The sequence below is a fragment of the Hylaeus volcanicus genome, chromosome 6 (assembly GCF_026283585.1).
Source record: "Hylaeus volcanicus isolate JK05 chromosome 6, UHH_iyHylVolc1.0_haploid, whole genome shotgun sequence".
NCBI lineage: Eukaryota > Metazoa > Arthropoda > Insecta > Hymenoptera > Colletidae > Hylaeus > Hylaeus volcanicus.
Genome location: NC_071981.1, coordinates 11,293,282 through 11,318,202, shown reverse-complemented (window position 1 = coordinate 11,318,202; position 24,921 = coordinate 11,293,282). Strand labels below are relative to the sequence as shown.

The 24,921-nt window shown below is 37.4% G+C and overlaps 1 protein-coding gene across 11 annotated transcripts in view; it reads right to left on the bottom strand.

The window, feature by feature from the left end:
• The window catches only part of LOC128878668 (tensin-1), a 334,268-nt gene that overhangs the window by 105,626 nt on the left and 203,721 nt on the right, over nt 1–24,921 (bottom strand). The window contains exon 1 of one of the 11 annotated variants that reach the window (XM_054127051.1): nt 8,587–8,983. The exons of the other annotated variants lie outside the window; for them this stretch is intronic. Coding sequence (XP_053983026.1) covers nt 8,587–8,649 — 63 coding nt within the window. The 5' untranslated portion in view covers nt 8,650–8,983. Of the gene's footprint in view, nt 1–8,586; nt 8,984–24,921 lie in introns of those variants that run through there. 11 annotated transcript variants of the gene reach the window in all.

Sequence of the window (24,921 nt, the reverse complement as noted above, 5' to 3'; positions counted from 1 at the left end):
CCTCGCCGTACAAATGAAGGCAAATCGCAAGCGATCGCCGCCGAGTCCACACGGTCGTTCTGGAGCATCAATTAGTGGCCCGGCGACAACTTGTCGTTCGCGACCGTAAATAAACGCCCCCGCGGTCGTGGATAAGGATCGTCTGACCCCCCTCTGTGGTCCGCCGACTATTTAGGAAGTTTCGTGTCCACTTCAAGTTTAAGGGCATCCTTCTGTGTATACTTATTGGGAACCGTTACACTACACTTTACGCGGAGTTTCGTTTATTTTTAAACCGCATTCCTTTCTACTACGTAAATACACATTGCGCGCGGTACGAGTGGTAATTTGATAATTTACTGAACTTATATATATATAGGACTTACAATTGAAATTGTAGTTATTATTTAACGAATAACAGAGCAAAGTTATTTACTTGGCATTCATTATTCAACCTGTGTTATCCACACATGAATTTTACCCATATCTACTTGAGTACATAAATTGTATAGTATAACAAACTTCAAAAAAGTAAAAAAATTACGCCAAGTACATGAAAAAGTGGAGGACTCAAGGAGTTATATAGTATAACAAATGACGCTGCAAATTTTACAAGTCTCTATGGACACCTAAAATACCGAAATATGTAAATAGTGGAAAAGGATCAGAGATAGACAGATTACAAAAAACGATCTTCAGATTTAGGTGTAGGAACGAAAAGAAGTTAGATAAATACTGGGTGAGAAATGAACGATATGTAGCACTGTCTCGTCTTCCTTTTCTTCCAGTGAAAAGGAAGACGAGACAGTGCTACATATAATAAGGGTATGTGAAGGTGTAGGAAAAACAGAATTGGAAGTAAAAATAATTTTAGACAGAAAAGGTAGTGGGATTAAGTGGATGACGATGATTCTAGTGTCAAGAAAAAAGATCAAAGAGGACAATAGAAATAAACGAAAAAAAATATAATTATACGTTATTATTTTATGTTAGAAATTTACCATCTGTTGACAAAAACTGAGTAGTATGAAAGTTAGAATAGCAAATGTTAATTACTTAAAGAAGAGAATAGAATTCAAGATAGAAAATTTCCAAGTAAATTAAGGTTAAGCAATTAAATGTATAAAGAGATTACTACTACTACTACTACTACTACTACTACAACTATAATAAGTGACCTCAAATAATAAGTCAATGAATTTGTCTAAACAAATACCATCTTATTATAGATAAAAATTAATAAGGTTTGATTTAAAAAAATTAATTTGTTTCTTAAATCTTCTTCACCGCATCAATTACAAATAAAGGATTTACTCTCTAAAATTCCCCCTTTGTACCAAATCACTTTTATAGAAACATTATTTGATAGTTCCATCCCGGCGTGGAATATTTAATTATTCTGCTTTAAACGAAACATCCTGTATAAAACCTGTTAGATAGGTATTTTAGCGCCGACAAACTGACTTCTTTGATTCCCTAACCAACCGGCTATTGGATTTATAATTGAATTGCGTCAGGTATCAGCGACGGTAGCTAGTGTGAAGAAATCTTACAAAGTTTTGTGTTGCGGACAGTGACGTCGACAGCCCTCGAGCAAAAATGAGTGAACACTGTCGTTTCAACGGGTCGTGACAACTAGTAGCAACATATTTTCATCGTTTCGCGTACATTGATACGTATCGTGTAATACAAGCGTACGAACGACAACTCGACAACCTGGCCAGCGTATACGCCAGATGCCAGCTAATTCATACAATCTAATCCTGGATTTTTAATCGTTCTCGGAGTACATTTCCGCGCAACGACTGGCGGCGACGTCGTCGTCGTTCACGAGAGCGACGTTCGGACCACGAATAAGCCAGAGTTGCGATCATTGTTGACACTATTGATACCGAGATTTTAATAAATCACCGAGAAAACACAGCCTTTATCGTCGCAAGCGGTTGATTTATCGATGTACTCTAGCTTGGAACCCTAGTTGCAATTTGAAGGCGTTTAAAGCATCGGTCAAAATCATTTCTACCGAGTGACGTCAGTCTCTCGCATAAATATCACTTGAGACGGTTGTCGCCGGGTCTTATCACGGGCAATTTATTGGGAAAAGTTTTCATTGTAACGGGCTATATTCAACGTAAGTATGTTAGTGTGTTGTTGCAAAACAACGCGTTGGCACAGTTTTTTCTCTGCGATACTCCCTCCAATATTTCAGAAATAATGCAGACGAGTAAGCAAAACTTGCCCTACTACATTAACGATATTCATTCTTTCCTTCAAAAATGATGGCATGTAAATGGAGAAGTTTGATCTTATCAATAATACACAGTTTTAGGGCCTACATTGTGGGCTTAAGCTTTGTACAACGAAATTAATAAGCCACGTACTAAATTATTCAAACACACAGAAATAGTATGAATTTGCTGATAGTACTTTTTAAGAAACATGTCCTCCAGTTAGTGAGATTAATCTCTTGTGTAATCAAACGTAGATAACATACATTTCAATGTTTTCTAATGTTTTCTCACTTCCCTTTCGGTCTGCTTTAATTTCGTGTCAAACAGATTTATTTGTGATAAATCGATAAATAAATAAATGAAGCTGGACGAGCGTGGGCACGAAAGATCGTTTCTAAAGCATTCCGTCCTTCGAGTGCTCGCACGCCCTGGAATCAGATTACGGCGCTTACATGACACACATGCACTTCCGCGAAAGAGTCACTCGACGCCACTCTTTCGCCTTCGTCTACGCTTTGCCGAGCAAAAGAGCGACATCGGGCGCTTCCTGATTCTCGCGTTTCCCGCGCAGCGGTTTCTCAGCGCACACGCGCGCCATATCCGGTCAAAGCTAGCGCGAGAAAATCGACATTAAATCGAACATCGGTAAATCATCGACTTACGACTGGAAATGGAACTATTCGATTAAACTTTTATACTCGGATGTCCTCACTGAAAGAACACGATAAGTTCAGCAAACTTTATTAGTGATTACATAGGATAAACTTATCCGGGCGCAAAATTTTCAAAAGTGTATGCTTCCTTAATGGTTTCCATTTAAATATCGCGAAAAATCAAGTCAAAATATGGTATATAATACTAATATATATAGCTAAATATTGTATAAGTCGATGTTACGCAGAAAGAGAATGTGTGTCTTCATTTAAAAAAGCGACAAAAAGTATTTGCATAAAAAAGTGAGATGTATGAAATGGTGTAATTTGTAAAGATAAGCAAGGGAGATTAAGATTGTAACTTAAAAGACAAAAACTTGCAATGCATATCTGTTTTACATATCATCACATATTAGAATAATGTAAAATTTTGATTTTTGGCATGAATATGTTCCTCAATATCTAAAAATTTATATAATATGAGCAATTACCATTACGACATAATTCCTGTTTGTATATTTTAAAATCAAATGGTTCCGAGTACAAAGGATTAGTATTACCACAAAAAATTACGAAGTCGGTCAATTTGACTAAAGCACTTGAAGATTTTTTCCACAGTTACTCAGTTATAGATGAAAGACAGCACAAAACTTTAAACAGTTGGAAAACCAACAATTTTGAAGTAAATTTTTCACTAAAGACTACCACATGAATGACACAGTTGTACGTAGAATAGTTATGCGTTGAACCAAATGATTTTAATGTTAACTAATTATACATTCTACCAAAGCTAAACACATTTAGCTTCAGGTAACATACATATGCGTCATCCGGCTTTATTACTTGGATTCGGATGACGCACATATGTACACGTCATTGAGGTTTTCATATATCTTCTTAAAATGGATGTATAAAACACTATAAATAGTTCAATTTCTCTTCGTAAATATCATGACAGATCTTCCATGAATTAAAACAAGTGTACACGTTTTAAACATTTCGTTTTATTTTGTGACTATCAACACTGTAACTCTGTATACTTCAGAGAAATGCAAACATTAGATCATTATTTTATAGGCTTTAAAAAAATTCCTAAAGTATGCTTAATTTTTCGGTCGTAATGCCAGAAAAACCCCTAATGGCCGCCACACCGATACACGCGCGGCATCGCTTTGAAGTTCGGTTAACGTGTTTTTCATTTCACAGCTGCTGAAGGCTTGAGTCGACGAGTCACGTTTGAAGCGAACAAACGTAAAAACAGCATTGAAGATGATACAGTTTCTTTAATCCCGTGCTAAAATTCTATCTTTTAAACGAAGTATTACAGCACCGAACAAATCAAACGGGGATTAATTGATCGGGGCGCGGCTCGCTCGACTGATCTCGACTGCCCTTTTCCTTTATCCGTTTCTTTCTGTTTCGATTACCGTTCGGCGCTAAACGCGCCACTTCGATTAAGGTTAATGCCTACTAATACCGGGCGTAATCTAAATTATAGAAAGTTTATCTGCCCATCGGGATCACTGCCGCCTTCGCATAATTTAATTTATCAGGCGTGGATTACAATTTGCTGTATACCGGGTGTGACCAAATTAAGTGATCAAACTTTGACAGTGTATTTTACATTACATTACATTTTACATTACGAACAAGAATAAGTTGAAATTTTATAAATTAAAAACTTTTTAAGTTGATTCCCCATGCATTTTCCAATTATTTGTAGTTTCTTGTATTCTTTTCGTTTATTTTTATCTATTGCTTTGTTTAATTACAACTGTCTTACTAGTAAGTAGATTGTTGTATTATATTGCAAAGTATAAAAACAAGAAATGTAATTATTATAATAAATTGTAATATATAAATAAATTACTTAATTTACTCTAAAATAAATTTCCAATTGATTTAATTATTCTTGCCACATCTTCTAGGAAAACTTTCCATTCTTTTTAAGTAATTATTTTTGTTGGTAAACAACTATAAAAAATGTGAAAAGAAACATTAATCCTTGTAGAGAATGTCAAGAGAGCTTCACATCGAGCATGTCGAAAAAGTGAGATCATATCTTCAACTTTCAACTTTTCGAGAACTCGCAAGGATATGTATGTAATTTCAGACGATAACTTTCATTCCTAGAAATCACACGTAGGATCTAACATCTAACCCGAATCGTAAGAGTTTGTCCCGGACTGCAATTACTGGCACCACTTTGATTTACCTGACGCGAATTATAACTTACTTTATATCATATAATCTAAGCTTGAGATTCTGGCGATTAAAAGTTTCGTGTTGCGAGCACAGCTTTTTCTTTCCTATGAGTTCGTTCACCTTTCGTGTACATTGTACAGACATGACCATTTTATCGTTAAGTTCACCTGTGGACATTAGAAACACGCAAGAAAATAGAAAAAAAAGTGTATTTAATTTCACTTCTATAATTTAATGGCTCGTGCAAACACCCTATAATGAACACTATTAGTTGTGTTTTCGTTAAAATCGAGTCACAATTATATATTTATATTTAAAAATTGTTCTTCTTGTATTAAAATTTAAAAATGTCGAAGGCTGTCACTATAATCATGAACGTTATAAAATAGCCAAATACGTTATTGACTTGTCGAATATTTATACTTTCAGTATTATAGTTTCAACAAACATCGAGAGTATCATTGGGTATAGGAAAATGTTAGTTAACGTGTTATTGTACACTGTCATTGTGACACAAAGTACGATCGACTGCGTAATGCGAACAGAAATACGACCGTAATAACGCGTTTATGGTATCTAATCTCCGAGCAAGCCAGACATTTCCATGGCTTTTCTCCGCGTGTGCGAAAAGCCGTGGTCGCTTGAAAATTCCGCGACACAGCCGGGCAAACGCGTTCGCCGCGATAAAGCCGAACCGAGAATAGACAAATGACGCAAGGCGCCTTGAGGTCGCCGATATGTGTTCGATACATATTCGCCAACTACGCGAGAAAATAGCATTTTCGCCGACGAAAAGAAACAGATTCCGCGCGATTTGTTCAAGTGTTATTGCCAGCCAATAGAGATCAACGTCTCGACATCTCACACGAGCAACACGTGGAGCAGACGATATAGGCTGACCAATATTGCCAAGTAGACGGAGAGAAACAATGGATTGGATTCAGAATCGGTCACAGAAGTCTACGAACACCCTACGAATTGCAGCACTGAGAGCTATTCGTATTGTTTTATCTATTATTAAACAATAAAACTTAAGTTATGTTTTTCTTTACACTGTTGGTCACTCCTAAATTGACGTCAAAATGTCTGAAGAATCCAGGCTTGAAAATTCACGTACTAGAGACTTGTTTCTTAAAAATCTAAACGTGAAATGAAATATTATTCATTTCAAATCATTAAAAGATGCTATCATTATCATTCAAAGTGGCGGAAGCAAAAAAACGTGTCAATGAATAGTACATTTACCTCGTAAGGAGCTTTCATGTCTAAAGAACCAGCATGGTATTCCAGAAGAATATAATTGGTTTCAAAACAATGCACAATGTGACGTTATTGGACAGAAAATTTTAAAAATTCCGAGTATAAGTCGCAACAATCTTTATTTCATGAAATATTAGTAAAAGAATATAGTTTACAATATTATTAATAATTTTTACTTAGTATACTAATTTGTTGTTAAATTAAACGATAATATATAAAATTTCTGAAAAAATTATGCAATTACTTCCAATACATGCCATTGGCAGAATATTTGTTTCCTTAATTGTATTGTTGTGAGTTGATTTTGTGGTACCTTTAAAATAAATGTATAATTTGAATATAATTATAACAATTTGTTGAAATTTTGTATACAATAAGTTAACCAACTTTAAATAGATTTTGAACAAATGTTCCTACTAAAAAGTACCTCCATGGTCTTTTGAATACTAATTCTGAATATTATGAATTTTGTCCGGAACGATCATATACCCGACACACTATGCGACGGCAAAAGACTATGGATCAAGGGTTGGCAGGTACGACCTGCGAGCCAGATTAGCCTAAGCACTTATTGTTGTGCCTTACGAAAACTAAGAATCATTTTAATTCGAATTTTATGACATAATTGTTATGAATTAATTGTAAATATTAAGGTGGTACTCTTGTCCAGGACTTTCAAAAAATCTATATACTTTCTTTGCTTTTTTAAAAATATAGACGTTGAAAAATACATCTGCCAATAGATTTTAATTGAATACGGAAAATTAGCGAAGTTAGGGTCATCTACAGGGAACGGTATACAGGGTGGATCATACAACTTGCACACCTTGATTAACTCCTAAATGCATTATATGAAAAACTATGTATAAAAATTACATGATTTGGCACATTATTCAGTGCATATGTTCCTTCTAATATATCGAGGGGTTTTGAAAATTTAATGGTCAGCTTTATGATTTTAAAAGGAATACTACAGTTTTAATGTCAATGTATAGAAGAACGTGGAATGTTTAGTAAGAAAGTATTGACCAAGTATTAGCTTTAAACCTAACAGTCAACGAATAATTTTGCTCCACTTCTCCACAATTTACTTCGCGACTTGAATGACTTGAAATTTGAAGTATATCTTTAGTACATGTAGTACTATCACCTGAACCACAATTTTCAAAAGTTTACTTTTCTATCTACTTTTTCCAGTACTCTAAATATTAAAGAAAACAAAAAATCGATATCTATGATTCGTAATGTTTTCAGTTCTTTAATTTTCAATATTTCTTAATTATTCTGGTTCGGGCCTTAGCGACATTCATATTAATGTTTCTTGATTTGTTCACTTCAGGTAAGCTGAACGTCCGACACAGTGATGACCATGAATACTCTTTTTTCAAAGAAAATTGTACAAGATCGCTTGTACCACGTTTAATGCTGATTATTTTCATTAAAAGTAAATTATGTATATTCTTGAAATATGAATAAATATATGTGTAACATCCCCTCCAAAAAATTTCGAAAAAATAAAATTGACGCTTTAAACTAAAAAACCCCCTTATTGCAATGTAGCCATGTCCATTCACTTGCATGTCATCATATGGGTGCATTTACATGAATCAGGTTCTATATTTGGGGCTATCTGCTTGAACAAACAATTTCGAAGATACAATTCGTGAAATCTTGTTATATATCAGCCTTATCCGATGAGTGTTCGCAAACGACTTAAATATGATAGATAATTTTCGATATCAAACTGCTGTGCTCGATGCTATAATGTATGTATTTGTCTCTGTCAATATTTAACTCTACTTATACCTCAATAAATTAAGGTTTCGAAATGCGCAATATTTCCCGATACACCCTGTTACTCGAGGCTGTTTTGTCACGCAACCGTCACTCCGGTGGCGACCGGTTGGAGAAGCCGATCGCCTCCGCAATAAAAAAAGCCGCGGCGAGCAGCGAAATTTTTCCCTATTTTTACTCCGCATACCAGCTCAGGATCGGCCGTCACGGCGTCGAATATTTGCGCGGCGTCATGTATTCATCGAAGTAATCTCTATTTCAAGCCGCGTTACACGACAGTGGAATTTCTTGGAACAACATTACATCCGTTTCACTTACATCATTCCAGAGATAGCTCATCGAACGCAAACTCGCGCCGATGCTAATTACGTTATCCCGTTCTCGCCCCTTCCCCTCCTCGGGGCAGCTTTTCAGCAAACCGTGACCACCGCGCGAAATCGATGGGAAAACGAAAGGAAACTCACCGTGTAGGCGACGTGATAATTCCGTCGATGAACGTCGCCGTGACACTGAACCGTTGACAGCATGGTTGACAGCTGTCAGCCACGAGGAATCCAACGATCGATCCCGAACCTCACTGAACTCAGCCGTGCACCGGGATCAACGATCGATCGGGCATCATTTTGGTCAGCACTGTTCCTCGGATCGAATCATCGCCTCTTTAAAATGCTCGCACACCGGAAGTGCACGTATACGCGTCATGCATTCGCACGACATCACTATTGGCCCGTTGATGACGAGTTTTTCTTTTTCTCGAATAATGACAGTTTGTCACGAGAAAAATCACGAGACTGTCAAAAATGTCGAAAAAAGAGCGTCGAAACGACGAAAGGACGCGCGACACGTTCGATGGCAAAAGCCGACGGAACTCGAATGGAGCTCGTGTCTTTCGGATCACGCACGGAACGTAGAGGTTTAGGTAGAACGGAATGCGCTTGCGCGATGCCCCGGCTAACGCGCCCCGAGACCGCGCTCGGTTTCTCCTTGTTCTCCACTTCTTTCTCCCTGAGTCTTTCTTCCTACCCGCGATCGTTCTTCTTTTCCCCCGGTCTGTCGGTGATAAACCGAATCGGCGAACGTGCGATCTTCCGCCCTCGCTGCTCGAATATATTCGACGCGATTCAACTTCACGTGATCGATGCTCACGAGCACCCTGGGCAGAATTATTCAAATGACGGGTTAATTTGTTTGGTTCACCAGCATTGAACAAATCTGATGTTTCATTGATCTATAAAAGTTCGGTTTCGGAAGAAATGTTTAACCATTTAGGGGGTAATTGTTTCTGTAAATATTTCAGGAATACGATAATTCTGTCTATAGACAGATGTTATACGAATGTATATAATAACTCGGTATATTAATAATATTTGTTACATAGAATACTAGAATTGAAACAATATGAAAAGTGCAATGCAACAAGAGATTGCTTCCAGTGCCTGGCAGTTTTTCTTCATTTTTTATATTTAACACCAAAACTAACAAACCAATCGATTTGATCCATATTCTTCAAACTTTTTCCTATAATCACTGCATTATTAATAATACGTTTGCCGCAATGTCGAAGACAATTAATAGAGAATTAATTTGATTGATAAATTAGTTTGCTCCTCCTCTCTGGTTTTTGTAGGTTAAACATTCCTTCGAAAATGTGGTAACTGCTTTGCTTATAGACAAAGCGACGCTGGCGTATTTCTTCTGCTACATTCAATCAAAATTTCAGAAAAGTGTTGACAAGTTTCAACAGATTTTTTTGTTTAATTTAGAACATACCTACCATACCCACCATATATTCTGGATTTTGTCTTATCTTCATTGTTCGTTTCATTCATTTGTACAATGAATTACGCGAAAATTAAAGTTTTTTTTTATGCGTCTCCCATTGCAAGGAAACATACTTGTGATTCTACAATTAAAGCTATAATTCTGCCAGTGCGCATTCGAGACTCTGAAACACCTCCTTCGAGTACGGGCGCATACTCTGAACGGAAGCTGATTCAACAACAATGACACATTAAATGTCGATATGCGGAATTTTTTGCATTCAAAGAAGTGGCATGATTTTGCTGAGGAATGCAATTACTTTCAGGACGATGCCAGAGGACCATACATCGTCATACCTAAATTATATTTCGTTGCAGTCACCATTTAAAAAATTAACGTTGTAAAATGTATAATAATCTTGAGATATACTACTGTTTGCTGTTAAATAAATTTACTTTATCACACCGTCCGACGTTATCTATATGGGTGTATCATCTTGTTGCCTTATCTTGTTATAATACATGGTGAATCACAAATCGTGATCAGTGGAGATTACTCTGTTATTAGCAGTTCGATCAAAAATGTTTACATCAGCTTTTGCGTGGTTTCAACAGACCTTTAACGTGATAAAAAAATTATTTGTCAACCATTTTTTTAATGTTTTTTCAAGATAATCTTGAATTTTTTGCAAATAAACATGTAAGTTGAAGTTCGTCATTTTTAACACTTGATGTAGCAGTATGTACGCAAATAAGAAAATGAATGAATTATTTGAAGAGTGCCTTGAAACAGTTTATTTTCTATCACAGTCAGCGTGTGTAACCTTGAATGACCTTCAACCTAGGTCATTGTATTCGTCTTGAAAATCCTTTAACAGAGACAGAGAGCTGTAAAAAAATTAAATCTTCACTTGCAAAAAATTCAAAGAGATCTGGAAAACACAAAAAAAAAATAGTTGACAAATAATTTTTTATAATATCGTTAAAGATCTCTTGAAACCGTCCAAAAGTTGATAAAAACATTTTTGATCGGACTGCTAATAACAGAGTAATCCCTGTATACATTTGCAATATATCCACAGAATTAGGAACGAACAAAAGTCTTTTTAAGTCATTGATTATAATTTAATCAAAAGAGATTAAGTACAAAATTCATACCTTTATCAAATGAACAATTTGTATTTTCAATAAAAGTGTACATTTTACATTTGACCGCTACTGACAAAATTATACTACATTTTCTTGTACAACCCTTAGTCTTACAACGACCATATAATTTATTCTTCGCTAACCTTTCAAGAGAATATTCGTCCAAAACCGGACGAACGGATTAGATCAGCGGCATGTTCCGGATTTAGAATCATCATGAAATATCACGAGAGGATGTTTACCACGGTGTATGCATCGTAAATTATGCAGACGCCATTAAAATGCGTGAAATTTCAAACCGCTCCGCGCACGATTGAACGCACGGCCTATCACGACGAATATGCAAATGCAGTGATTACACCGGGCGAGGAACGCAGTAAAAATCAGCGAGCAGTTTGAATTTATTATTTCTTCTTGTATCGTGGACGATAATCGATACGAATTCAATCCCAGACCGTCTTCGTCGCTCTTATCGAGCCGAAACCGGTTCGCGAAGACGGATCATTTGTCTTGATCCCCCGTTGTCCTCCCCCGATCTCTCGCCGCGTGTCATCATCGTCCTTGATCCTCGATCCCGTTCCGATTGGATACAATTGATGAACGGCGCCTTCGTTAATTCACCAAAACTCGTCCTATAGTACCTTCGCGCCCGTTTTCGACAGTCATTATTGGAAGGATGCACAAGTTCGTGCAATTTTATTTCAAATGAAAATTTTGCCCTAAATAAATCAATATCTTGGCGATGTGACATCCGTCGAATGCTCTCCATTTTCTTTGTAATATTGCTTTCTTTGAGTCCAATTAAAAATCAAAACGTAGGTACAGTAAGACCTCGTTAACGCTACTCCACTTAAGGGGAGAGTCGTTTCTTCTCGTACTCTTAACGCTGTTTCAGTATTTTTCAGTATTGGAATTCACCAAAATTGTGTATAATTTTATACGTTTTATACGTATACGTGCGTTTCACATCGTTACAATACGAACGTTTGTTTGCTACGTCATAGTTAATTTATAATCGGTTAGACGTTATTGTATGTATAGCAATACAAACACAGTATTTCATTCCATTAACTTTAAATTTAGTCACTACAACAGAAATTATGAATCAGTTTATACAAAATAATTTAAATTTTGATAGAAGCTCAAGGGTAAGACAAAATGTCATTGATGCGATGTCTTAGTATCGACAACCGTTTGCTAAACGAAACTGGAAAAGGAAAACGACGTTAAATGACTTGTTCACAAAAAGAAACGAGGAATCTCAAATGTGGGAGAGCCTTCTCGTCACAAACATAAATCCTTTACTCGAACTTGTTTTATTTTCATGAATGTTTTATGAAAATTAATATTAGTAATTAATAACATTAGTAATCAATAACATAGAAAAAAATAATCAATTTTCTTATCCTCTGTTCTGTTTTACTTATCTTCATTATTTACGTGTTAAGATGACCTCGTTTAACGCTGTTTCGTTTAGCATTGGAACTTATTAGAACGTATCCCCCGTGTTAATCAGGGTCTTACTGCAAGTACAGAAAAAGAGAATTATACTCCCAAAGAAAAAGTTAAACGGTTTAAAATATGTGACACGTGTTGACCATTAGTTGTCATTAGAACTAATTACAAATTTCTAAATTTACTTTGTTCAATAATGCATTCAAGTATCTTTCTACTCTTGGTGATAACGAGCAACGATTAAATGATTCTTCTTAGAACAACATTGCGCTCAAAATAAATCGGTACGTATTTAAGCGTAAACCCAATCTGGCTCGACCGATGTAGCTGAGCGAAATTAATTTCGCGTATTTAATTAAACGAGCTACGTTCAATTCCTTCTGACTGAAAAACAGGTGGGCGGTTTTATCGCTATCTGGTTAAGTGGTCCCTTTATCCTCGGTACAGCCGATTCCAACGCTTCCTCCGTGACGATGAAACTTTGAAACTCATACCCCGTCGTTTGCGAACGAATGTCGCTCGTTAACAGAGATCGTTACGAAATTTAATCCTCAACCGGTCGGATGGGGGCGTCAAAATGATCCTCGGTAGCGCTTCCTACTGTCCCGTTTTTTCTCGAAACTTTCGATACTCGTCTTCCAATACATACGATAATAATTACGATACTACAGTGTAGAATATTGTTTGCTACTGATAAAAAACGGCCAACAAATTATCAATCCCATAAAGACAAAGTAAAATTGAAGATATAATAATTAGTAATAGTTGTGTATATAATAAAAAAAAAGACAATATTTTCAGTATTAATCCTCTGCAGACCTATGTCGAGTGAGGCTCGACCAAAATATACTGAAATCAGAAAGCCTGGTCCGCAAAGGATTAATGACACTATCTTTGTATAATTTTGAAAATAGAATCGACATATTTTTTAACGAGTCCAATGCAACGTGTATCATGGACGGTAAATGTTAAACTTTCCATTCAGGCTGCTGATGATACACGTTGACAAATTCATTTAATGCGCTAAAAACATACATTTTGAAACATGTTTAAGACTGTGGAATATATTTCTACAAAAAGAATGAGACATTATTAAAAATGTAGGATAGAACAAAGCATATAACTTTGTTCAATTGTTAAACATACAACAATTAATAATGCATAAAGAATGCATAAAATCGCTGCAAAACGTCAGTACTCTTATATGTAGATTTTTATCTTGCTACTTCAGGTCGCGGCAAGTTCTTTTTACTAATCGAACAATTAAAATTGATAGCAACGCCACGTGTACTACGTATAGTACATGATGCGATAACTAATCTATACAAGCTAATGACTCATGAATCGATGATGTTATGAAATATTGTGTAATGATTAAATTGCATATGTCTATGCATTTATGGCAAACGAAAATATAGGGAAATCTACGAAAATGTGCACATATGTGCATAAGTTATACTGTTTAAAAGATAAGGCATGCTTTTATTCGAGTTTCAATTTTTTATCTGTATCTATAAAAATCTTTATTTGCATACACATCCGCAGTCAAACGACGATATATGAATATTTCCCAAAACATTGCATAGTTTGAATGAAAAGTGGAATAAAAGCAGCTTGGGACGGAACCAGGAAATAAATAATGCTTGCAGGAACTTCATTTTTCAAAAATATCGATTTATACTACTGTCATAATGTAACTTATATGTATATTCAAGTTTATCGTTATACTCGGCGCATAGAACCCGTCAAAGAATTTTGCTGTACGTAGTTACAAAGGAAAGACGTTGTACAGTTACACGCGCCGTTATTAGCTCACCCGTCACGTCCTTTTAGAGGAAACCCGGCCCAGTTTCTGGAACCACCCCATGCGGTAAGTATTTCACCCCGACATTTCAGGATACACAAACTCTGGGACGCAACAATGGGAAACAGGAACCGAGTGCCAGGGGTAACAATATCGCCCGACGATTCCAGCCCATTTCTCGTCGACCATTGTATTAATAGAATTCGATCGCCGTTTGCTCGGCGTCGATAACAATAATAATCGCACAGCTCCGTTAAAAAGGACACGCACTGTGCTCGCGTTGCGCGCCACCCACGCGATGCCAGTACGCAGGAAAAGGATAAACGAAACGCGAATGCCGTCGTGAATGAATTTATCGAATGACGCCGTGAAAGATGAATCGATTACACACTCCTCCCAGTCGATTTCTTTATCGATACGGAATCTTTAAGCATAATTAAAAGACGCGGTCGGTGCGTCTTCGAGGAGATAGCCGGTTTCCAGTCGAGCGATACTTGGACGAATCTCGAAACGCCTGGACAATACTTTACGACACTTTAAATTTCGGTTATGCATATGCAATATCGATGCTGAGCGAACGAAACGAACGAACGCGTCGTAACGATTGCGCCACTTCGCCATTTGGTGTTTATCAACGGGGATTGCGACGGCTTACCTTTATTACGCGCGCAGGTTATTACGTTGCACAGCGTGAAGAAGGACAATGGCCATTTTTCGATGGTTAAGAAAAAATTCTGCACGGCGTGCATCCTTAGAAATCAGGAGACAATAGCTATTCAATTAACGTGTGGTGGGAAAGTTGTAATAAGCAAGCGTTAACATTGAAACTTTGTGGAGGGCACGGCTCACCTAATTAATGAGTTTTTACCTCGTATTCTTTGGATAACGGTATGTCTCTGAAGTAATTGTATAGGAAATTGTTTAGAAAATCGGGAGAACATTGTGCATCCAGTAAATTGTGAAATCATACAACTATTTCTACATTGTCAGAGGACTTTCCACAATTTACAAAAATCTATACCACTTTTCCAATCTAGCACAATCACTATATCACTGCACACACGCGCCAAGCATGTCCACGGGGCGGCACATGTGCTCGAGAGCTTTCCCCACCCGAATCGCGTTACAATTCGGGTTTCACGATGGTGCAGATGCCTCGATCTGCTCTCTTCTACGCTCCATACTACACTGCACGACTTTCTCTCTCAGACACAGCTAGTGGAAAGGGTAGAATCCACGGTAGGAGTCCCACCCGTGGACAGGTATACTATTTACGCTAAACTAATAACGTACACAGCTCGCTAATTACGAATCCGTTATCTACATTATGTATAGATAATTGGTTTAAAACAGGGATTCGAACCGCTGCTGAACCCTAGCTCAAACCCGGTTAATGAAGGGAAGGTTACTGTAACCCATACTAACCACGAAGGAACGATTCTTGAATTGTAGGAAGAGCGGGTTAACTTGCTCGGAGTGGGTTACTAGTAGAAGAAGACATCCTAGACATCTAGACAAGTCAAAGATATGTGAACTTACAGCAATATACAAATCAAACGAAACTAGATTGTTTAAAATGTACGAGTATATAATGAATGTAGGATTGATTAATTTTAGAGTGTTGTTAGAAACGGTATTTGTACTCTCTTTTTAAACTTCAACAATTATTTGGCATAATAAATGTACAATGAACAGACATAAGTTAAAGACGGAATAAATATATACAAAATATAAACACACACATATATGAGTAAATGTAAGCACTTGCATGACCTTCTTCTCGCGGATGGACAGTAGAGTAGAAAACAAACAATATTGAAATAAAATTGATTACTGTTTAGAAACGTGGTAATAACTATGGCTTTTACTGTATTATTATAACGCGCATACAATCGGGTTAACTCCTTGCGGCACAGGAATTCGGGTCATAAAATAGACCCATGTTGCACAGGAATTTTATTGCGTTTTAAATCAAACAAAATTGTTATATTTTTATTAATAAAGGTATCACATAATGTAACAAAATACAAAAATTACCTACACTATATTCAAATCACATTTATAGTTTTAAGAATATTAAAACATAAACAATAAATAAAAATATGTTTTTTTGTATTACTCCCCAAGTTGCATGGTGGGACAGATAAAATCCCACCATACTTTCATCATTTGCAAACAAATTTAATCTTTAGTTTTTATTATAAAACACTTCACTTGTTTATATAGAACTAATTTTTATATAAGTTAACTTACCTCTACGATTTTTCACATAAAACCAGGAAAGAAATATTATCGCAATAACCCTTCCACTTACGACAATTGTTGAACCGGTATTAGCATGTTGAAAGTTGCCAACATAAGTGCATACATTTGTAACATTGGATTATATAAGACGAAATATAAACCTATACACATGCAGCTATTGCAAAATTTCGAGGTGGGATTAAAAATGTCCCACCATGCATTACGGTCCATCAAAAAGGTGGGATACTTTTAATCCCACCGTGCCCCAAAGAGTTAACCGGGTTACTCGGGTTACAGATGTCTTGTGTTACCTGGTTAGATGGGTTATTCTATAATACGAAGTACCGGAACCCGGTACGGGTTAGGGTTCGAATCCCTGTTTAAAATCAAACGTCAAATAATTTTAATCTCCTACATACTAGATGTATAATATTTTATGTTTCTAGAATAAATTTCCGCAGGAAACAGAAGTTGTTATTTCGTCCATAATTAATTATGCTCTACGCTCACACGGCGTTTCATAGAAATAAAATTGTTCAGGTTCGAGTATTTCTCTTGTTAATTCTTGGCATCGTGCACCGATGCTGTAAACACTGATACGCGACACAGAACCGAGTCGTCGTCGTGCCAACTTTAATTAAAGCTCACCGCGTAATTAATTCTCCAATTTAAATCTTCCAGATGACAAATAAGTTTAACTGCTCGTGCTCGACTACGTCAAAGGGCCAGGCAATCTCGTGCTGTCGTTCGAAGGCAATTAAACCCATTCGCGCACGAAAAATCGCTTAAAGTAATGCACTTCGGGGATACGAGGAAGATTCACGCCCGACGCATGGGCAGGGGGAGGACGGACCGCAACATTTTTCACACTTCCGACGTAAAATTCTGCGGAGGAACGAAACATTAATCGTTCAGCAGATTCGAGCGCCCGCAGCGCGAGGGGGGATGGAGGCAGGGATGGTTCATAAATTTCGATGCACTTAGAGCCGGCTGCAGCCATCCCTTCGGTGTCTTGAATCGCTACAGAACTGGTTGAGGGACGATAGGGAGGGACTGGGGAGAGTGGACGGGGTTTTAAGGGCAAGGATATATAGTACGATGACAAATCGTTCGCGCGAAAGGATTGCACCGTACACGAATGAAACTTCCTTGCGAATCTGTCGTGAATTTCTGACTCCCAGAAATCGAACACGCCAAAAAAGAATGTACACGGCACTTTTATCTCGACACGAGACACATGCAACGGAAAGTTTCTCTTCGAAGAGTAACAATGGAGGTTCGATCTACGCTGAGCGTAGAACTGGGCATATTGAAACGCTGTTTTAAAATGTAATCGTCTTGGGACACCTCGTTTCGACGCAAAGGTTAACACACTAGTTAACGTAAGTTAGTGTCGTCTTAATCGAATTTCTACTTTCTCAACACTTTCCTTTAAATATTTATTTTTATCGCAAACCCGTTTAAACATTTTCCTTCGATATCAATTCTATATTAAAGTAGACACTGTAAGCATTTCATGATTTTTTCAGAGTATTTATTAGAGCCTACGTCAATAAGAAATAAGGACGGGAATGAAAGAACCACATTGTCGGTCGTGTATATGAAATATATGTATGCCATAATGCCAGTGGAGGGTTCATATGCAGAGGATGTAAGATTACAACGGTGTTGTAATATACCGCTACGCATTTGCGCAATAGTTATAGTTGTTGTATACTGGTGGGGCCTGTTAATACTTTATCTACTGGGAGTCTGCTTATTCTAATGCCTACCCCTGAAACGTATTAATAATGCATGTAAATAGAAATAGAGATAGAGTTTAACACTGACAATCCTTTTAATATTTCACTCTTGCGTCGTATCTTTCGAAATACTACATTGCATATAATGCAGATTTCCTAATGTAACTTGTACAATGAATTTATGTTTCCTTTAGTTTGTAATTTCCTTCCACCTTCTTATAAAAAGGTGGTATTACATTACGATATAGTCTGGTTGAAATTTTGTATTCTCTTCATTCTAATTTAAATAACAATTCAAATTTCTTTATTTTGTTTCTAATTCTGATCAACTCAAATCCGCGATTATTAGAAGCTATGGTTTAAAATTGAAATAAATCGTGACATAAATCTCTTCTGTCGATACGGGAACATTCTATCTTTTCTTAAAATGAGACAATGAAATTCGTCGGATTGGACGTTAATTGTACAGTGCATCCGTTGGTCCGATTGGAAACTTCAAACCTTCAAACTTCGCCGAGGACACCGTAATCCGTAAATCAGGATGATGGATCTTCCGCACGACGAATCCATTCATTTTCCAATTTGTTGGCTCTCGTCCAATTGGCTACCACCACCCCTCGATACGTAGGAATAAATTCGACACAGATTCGCATAAAGTACAACTTCGAAGAGCATCGCAAATATATCGTGCGAAAAGTTCTTGAAATTCTAGGCTTCGTTGAAAAGTTCTTTGTCCGAATATATTAACTTTGACGTGTTCCAGAGTTCCTTGCGCTTACAAATAAAATAAATACAGTAGTTAGTAGAATCAAGAACACACTGACAGGACGAGCAGTGTACGCATCTAAATTTAACCGGAAGTTAGGTGGCCGAAACAGGGAATGCACCAGAGACAAGATTACGCTCGAGTGTGTGGCATGGAAGTGTTTCCTTCCTTCTTTCATCCTGTCGCTAAAGATCGAACCCAGCAACCCTCTAGCAAACCGTAAATAAATCCGTCTTGTATACGCGTGCCTGGACAGATGTTAACCGACACTCGTGCCTCGATGTGGAAAGGATAACATGAGAGTTTGGAAAACATTGGACGCTAGGACAGCTATTGGACAGGCTCAATTATGCACTTTTACAAGGTCGAGTGGAGCGACCCTTCCGAGAACTTCCGTGCACCCGAATGGATACAACGATGACAAATGTTGATGTTGAGAGCACGAGTGTCGAAATGTTTGCTTTACACGCAGATTAAAGAACGCAATTTCAGCAGAAGGGAATGGTAACAGTTTTTGTCAGCGGTAAACAGAATTTCATTAGAACAAAAGATGACGTATAAGAGCATAGCGTAGAGATTTATTAACGACGTTTGGTTGATTATAGAACCGCAACGTTGGCTCATGACCTTACTCTTTTATTCGACCTCGTTATACATATGTTATATTTATATCCGCGTATCAATTGGATTTACAGGAATTTAAGTAGGCATTAAGTTAACGAATATAGGTCACAAGAATAACAAGATAAATGGTAATTGAATAACCGTAAAGTTAAATTAATCGAGGTTACTCATTAAATGCGTGATGAAATGCGTCGCGCGTCAGCCAACAATAATTTGAATGTCTTGTATTCATCTTCTATTGTTTCGTATAATAAATCCTTCGTAAAGTGAAATATACATACATATATGTCCATCCAACATGTGGGATATAACATTAATAATAATACATATTTAGCACACAAGATTTCTGTATGACCAAAGTTTCGGATCAAAATACATTATTACTTGATCTTAATAGGTTTATTATAACGGTTGCGAAATCATTTTATAAGGAGATTAAGACGTTCTTTCCACAGAAGTAAATGGTTACATAAACTAAATAATTTATTGCTTAGTAATAATTAGTAATAATTTTACTGTCTAACTCCTCCACGTCTTAATTTTTAACAAATATAATTTCTAGAAATAAATTTCACTCAATTACGCTGCAAAGGCGAGATGTACATTAAATGTTAAATAATCGACGAGGTGGACGTAATTTTCCATCTTAATAAATTCTAATTCGAATAGAATTTTATTCGACATTATAATGAGCTATACGATATAATGGAGCCGCGTTCACTTGTATGCGGCTAGAATTTTGTTACGCGCTCGTGTTCCGAGGATGCTTAACTAACAAAGCATCTCGGTGCAATTAAGTTAAGCAAGATTAATGCGCGGTGTGATGCAACAACTTCAATGGTGCGTTGTGTATCTAGCACCCCGACGCAAATTCGTACGTCGGGCAAGATTAATTGCATCGAAAATGCGAGAAGGGTCGCTCGACAAAGGTTTTCTGTGTGCCTTATACGAATAACGAAAAAAACCTGAAACAGTACCGATTTGCCATAGTCAATGACGCGCGAACAAAGCCTTCCGATTGTCGTCGGTAATTTCCAGATCATTGCTAATGGGTGGATGTAATGCAAGGGACGAAGAACGTGAGAGATCCTCGTGCGAAACTGTCTCGAATTTCTGAACACGAATAGAAGATCGAATATAAGAGCATACAGAGTTACCTGGCGTCGTCGTTGTGTAAAATATTCATGTCCTACAAATTATGCAAGTTATACTAATTGTACAATTCATACAATTGGCACATGCAAAACATTATACGTATTATAATTTTGTATGTATACAAATTAAAGGATGATACAAAAAATATGAATGTTATGATTGAAATTACAAAATTAACATCTTTGAAAATCATTTTGTAAATTAATATATAAAAATATACAATAATCTACTTTAAATACTATGTTCAGGTACGAGGAGTATATATAATCCTTTCCATTTCAAGTACTTATTTTGTTGGCATTGCGACAAACTAAGAAATATACAATAAATTAATAGTTAATCTAATGTGTTCTTTCCGTACCATGAAGGTAATCAGATTTTTAACCAACTTTGAAAAGGAGGAGGTTAGTCAATTCAACATGTATATTCTTTTCCTAGAAACTTCTGCTTTGCGAGTACTAAATATACAATGGATGTATAACGGATATTTCTAATCATTAGACTGTGGATATTTATGTAAATTCGTATTCCTATAAAAATAGATAAACAAATGAAATTGAAATGGAAGTGTCTCTCATGTTTTAAACAGTGTAACATGTATTTTATTGCCGATACATTATGTATTTTTGAATTTGTGCACGGTCTCATACATTTTTTCATATTTATAGTTGCTATAAATGCACAAACTTCTACAGTTTATTAATTATTAAATAAAAGAACAGCAGAGATAGTCGTAAGAAGTATCGAAGAAAAATGAACACTTCGTTGCTCTTTAAGATTACTTTAACCAAGATAAGAAATCAAGTTAAGTAACATCTCCATACCATGGGAAGCAACTTTCGAAACCGATCGTTTCCTGCTACGATAAAATCATTCACAGCCAAGACAACCTATTTGTCGCTCACAATCTTCGGACCGTTACTAATGGATCGTCAAACGATCTGGACGTTATTGTAACATCCACGGACTACGTACACACATATAAAAAAAAAAGAACGTATCCAGCTGCGTCACCAGGAAACTGTTCCGTGTTACGTCGACACTTCAACGGCCTCAACCCTATTTTCTAACCCCTTCCGACTCCGAAACGGTCGAGACGTGGAACACGCGCGGCAGTTTTCTCCGTTCAATGAACCGATGACGACTGGCAGCTGCAGGATTCTCAAGGACCTGCTGCCTCCTCTTTTTTAGCCGGTCGAGGCCTCTCGACCTCGAGCTTCCCGGTTTTCTTGTTACCCCGCCATTACCATAAGTAGCGGCCGATTTCCAAGCGGGGCGAAAGCGATGCCCGAGCGAAACGTTAGTCGTGAATTTCATCGATTCATTGCTTTCCACGGTTGACCCGGACACGAGCCTGGCCAAGCTGGCTTTTATCTCGAGTCTCCCATCATCAGATCCACGTTACGATAACGTAGGAGTTATTCGGTGCTAGTAATTGCGATAGGATCGGCCGATTAAGACGTTAATTATCGAAAGATCGACTCGCCTGTCCGTTTATCTTGCCGACGAGGAACTCCCGGCTGGGTTAATTAACTCGTGCCTGAACGAAAGTAGCCGGGTATTGCGCTCCAGCGAAAACGTTCAAGGATTAATCATGACCCGGTGAGACAGGCTCACCTGTGCTGGGGAAGCCCCGCGAACAGACTCACGGAACTCGCTTAAGACTTAAGGGGGTAGTGACTTCTTTGCGTGTTAGAAGACGCGTTAGGAACGATCAGACGTCCCGATTTCCAACTCTCATGACGAAAGGGAATCGCTAACGTGGCATTTCGATTCATTCCGAATCTACGACTTCCACTAAAGTTGAAATTTTCTTTGAACGCTGCAGGAGTAATTTAATACGTTCGCTGTCATGATAATTTTTCATGTGAATCGATGTCCTCCGTATTATTTTAACCATTTCCTGTCGCAGCACTCCGAGAGTTCGATACCCGGTTAACTGCAATGCTGCTATGGTAATACGATGGCACATGAACTTAAAGTTACGAGGGTCATTCAAATATAAACCGGAATATTTTTACACGGGTTTATTGAGGATAGATAAAAATACAAATGGATTGTCTTAGTTTTCTACGTAGGTTCCTTCAACAAAAATACATTTTACGTAACGTTAAGAAGAAATTTGAAGTACACGAGTCAAATTGACCGGTTTGGTAATATTAGTGTTAAGTAAAAAAAATTCGCACCGATAAAACGATACCCTGAGCGTAATTTTGCTGCATTTTATTAACATGTTTTACATCCAAGATTGTGCATTAATTGGCAGTTCGAATCGGCCAATACCATTGCGTAATAACATTTTGACGTTTGTTTGGTCGTTGCAGGCCGAACGGGCACCGGCTAATCGACGTTAATGCGATAATAATGTCGAGCTGCAATCGTACGTACAATTGAACGACCACTGATAATCCAATTGGACTTTACACCAATTGGATGTTTCGATAGGAGCATAGCCGGTTCTGTGCAATCGACGCCGTGGCGTGCATCGTTGCGGTTTTATTTCCGTGGATGCCTGAATTCGAGGCACGATAGTAATCTACGGGTCCCTCGCAATTGCTCAATTAGGTCACCCGGACAAAAAATAAGAATGGGTCATCAACGGTTCTCCGGCAACATTCAAATTGCCGTTGATGTCACCGAAATGATATCGAGCTTTTAGACGACCTTGAACTACAGATGATCTCCACCATTGAAAAACAACGTTGACTCGAACGACTGCGACATTTTGCCTAAAGAAGTCATTCGGTTTAAGCAAACCGTTTCGAATCGATGCGTCAAATATTTACCGTTGTTATTTAAATTCAACTGTTCTCGCACAGGATGTACCAAAGTTAAACAAACAAACCTTGCTTGTATGCTCCACGAATAAAAATAAGAAGAAAATGTTATATAAACGTAGATTCGAAAACGACTTACTATGTTACGTTAGAAAATGAAAAATATACATTCGTTTAATCATCCAATTTAAAATTACATCAGCTTTCTGTAATACAACCATAACAAGCTCGTGGAAAACTCAAGAAATGAAGTAGTACTTTAATAGAAAGACGTAAAGGGAGAACAAATATAATGACACGCTTAATAAAAGAGAAATGTGGTAAATAGAAATTATTCGTGAAATTAAAATTTATACATCCTCAAGAAAGACGTAAAAGGAGAACAAGTATAACGACATGTTTAATAAAAGATAAATCAGTACGGTGAAATGGTATGAAACAATCTGTTGCGATAGTATGAAGATGCCGTGCAATATTTCGAAATTGCAACGCGACGGTGTGAAGCTGCTTCTATATACGAGCGGAAGCGAAGATATCGTTCCGGTTGCTATTGAAGAACCGGCATCTATTTTGAATAGTCAGTTTAGCGCGAGACTTTGTACAGCTCGGATGTATCGATATTCTTGTTCTGCTGTAAATAAAGCTTTAACATGTTCTTCGTTTGTAAATCTTGTGCTATAAAATAAATTCTCCACGTTGCACCACTCCCCGGCGCAACAAATCATTTATAACATCTTGACATTGCATTTGTCTCTGTATTAAACTCGACCAATAACTAATCGCATAAACAGTTCAAAGCTTCTGTCTTCCTCCTGTTTCCTTGTCGATAGAAAGATCAATATTTCAGACTTCCCTCCATGCTTTTCTTCGAAAAATCGCTTCGGTGTAGCGAATTACATTTTAATTAAAAATGAAAAGCGTGTGTGTGCGCGAACGTGCCTGTATGTAATAGTGGTCCAATCTATCAGTTTCTACGTAACGAGTTCGCCCGGAAGTCTCCATATACATCCAGTAATTTCTCATTAAGTCCTGGTGACCCAGAATCAAACTCCGCACAGACGTGAGAGTACAATAGCACTGTAGACAGGGGTTGCCACCCCCCAAGCCCCGACTTCTCGACCAGTTCAATTGGATGTACGGCTCGCGTACCGATAGTCTCCCGCGAACAATGGCGCGCGTTTAGCTGTATGCACTCGCAAACGCGTATATCTATGTTTTCTGCTGATGCACAGGGTTGCATCGCATGGAGAATAGACAATCGGGGTAACGGTAACCAAAATGGTAACTCGAAAAAATCTATACCTACACGCGACGAGAGATTCG